Source organism: Octopus bimaculoides, chromosome 9, assembly GCF_001194135.2.
Source record: "Octopus bimaculoides isolate UCB-OBI-ISO-001 chromosome 9, ASM119413v2, whole genome shotgun sequence".
NCBI lineage: Eukaryota > Metazoa > Mollusca > Cephalopoda > Octopoda > Octopodidae > Octopus > Octopus bimaculoides.
In genome coordinates this window covers 14,674,620-14,675,874 of record NC_068989.1, presented here as the reverse complement: position 1 = coordinate 14,675,874, position 1,255 = coordinate 14,674,620, and the positions used below count along the sequence as shown (strand labels likewise).

General features: G+C 36.2%; 1 protein-coding gene and 1 long non-coding RNA gene across 21 annotated transcripts in view; one reads left to right on the top strand and one right to left on the bottom strand.

The window, feature by feature from the left end:
* LOC106874615 (neogenin) overlaps positions 1 to 1,255 on the bottom strand; it is a 305,112-nt gene that overhangs the window by 61,161 nt on the left and 242,696 nt on the right. For 16 of the 20 annotated variants that reach the window (XR_008264864.1, XR_008264863.1, XR_008264865.1 and 13 more), the window contains one exon: positions 214 to 378. The exons of the other annotated variants lie outside the window; for them this stretch is intronic. Coding sequence is in view for 11 of the 16 variants with exons in the window: in XM_052970426.1 (XP_052826386.1) it covers positions 214 to 378 (165 nt within the window). In the remaining 5 variants the exon portion in view is untranslated. The remainder of the gene's footprint in view (positions 1 to 213; positions 379 to 1,255) is intronic. 20 annotated transcript variants of the gene reach the window in all.
* LOC128248697 (uncharacterized) overlaps positions 1 to 1,255 on the top strand; it is a 118,654-nt gene that overhangs the window by 64,446 nt on the left and 52,953 nt on the right. The gene's annotated exons all lie outside the window — the stretch shown is intronic.

Below are 1,255 nucleotides of genomic sequence, written 5' to 3'. Positions count from 1 at the left end.
CACACATGGCACATGCTGAATCGACAAAAAGTAGGCAACTTCATCATTCTTAAATCAAATGAAATTTGGATTCAAATATAAAATCAAAAGAAACAAATTTGTGCTTTTTTTTTTTTTTGACTTGTGTATAGAAGGGAAAATATTATTATTATTATTATTATTATTATCGTTATTTTTTTTTTCTTGTTAGAATTTAAGAAGATAGTTACGCACTGGAAGTGGTCTGAGACACATCTCCTGCATGAACTCTGGGTGGAGTAGAATATTGTGTGTTGTACTGTGTTCTGGGGTAGACAGGACGTACAGCCACTTGTGATTGAGGACTTTCAGCGCCGGGAAAATGCCCATTGGGGACGGCAGTCACCGTGGAGACTGGCGCTACAGAGGAAAGAATAGATGGTGGGGATAAAGGAAAAGGTGTGCTAAGCGCTGCAGCAAGGTTTGACATGTAAGCAATTTTTGGATCTTTCTGATTTGGCAGACATCATTTTTTATTTAGTGTGTTTTGTACTGAAACACTTTAAAACTTCGTATACTTGTATATTTTGTCTTATGGAACAGAGAAAAATTTTTATATTTGAAGTTATTTCATGTTAAAAGTTGTCGTATTTCAGTAATTTCAACCAATTACTGACGTCTATTCAGCTGAGTACAGTTACTGCTGTGGATTGTCAACAACATGTTGTGGCGGTGTAATGGGATCTTTTCCCTTGAATAAAATTAGTGCCGTTGTTTGTCAACAGCAACTATCGGCAGTACTGTTATTTATGACAACGTTAGTGCGTTTGCACTGGTTTTAGCTTTAGGGTTTTAGGGTCAGGGCTAGGGTTATGAGTATTTTTGCCAAATTTGGTGAAATCTGTTCAATACACCGCCACAAATTTTTCACCAAATTTGGCAAAAATACTCATAGCCCTAACCCTAACCCTAACTCTAAAACCCGAACCCTGACCCTAAAACCCTAAAGCTAAAACCAGTACAAACGCACGAATGATGTTATAAATAACAGTACCGCCGATAGTTGTTGACAAACAACGGCACTAATTTTATTCAAGGGAAAAGATCCCATTACACCGCTAGAACATGTTGTTTACATTCCACAGCAGTAATTTTTTCATCTCAATAGACGTTAGTGATTGGTTGAAATTACCGAAATACGACAATTTTAACACGAAATAACTTTAAAAATATAAACTTTTCTCAACAACACTAAGAGTAAAAGATGTTTTATATGACACATTCTACCAGTGTCCGA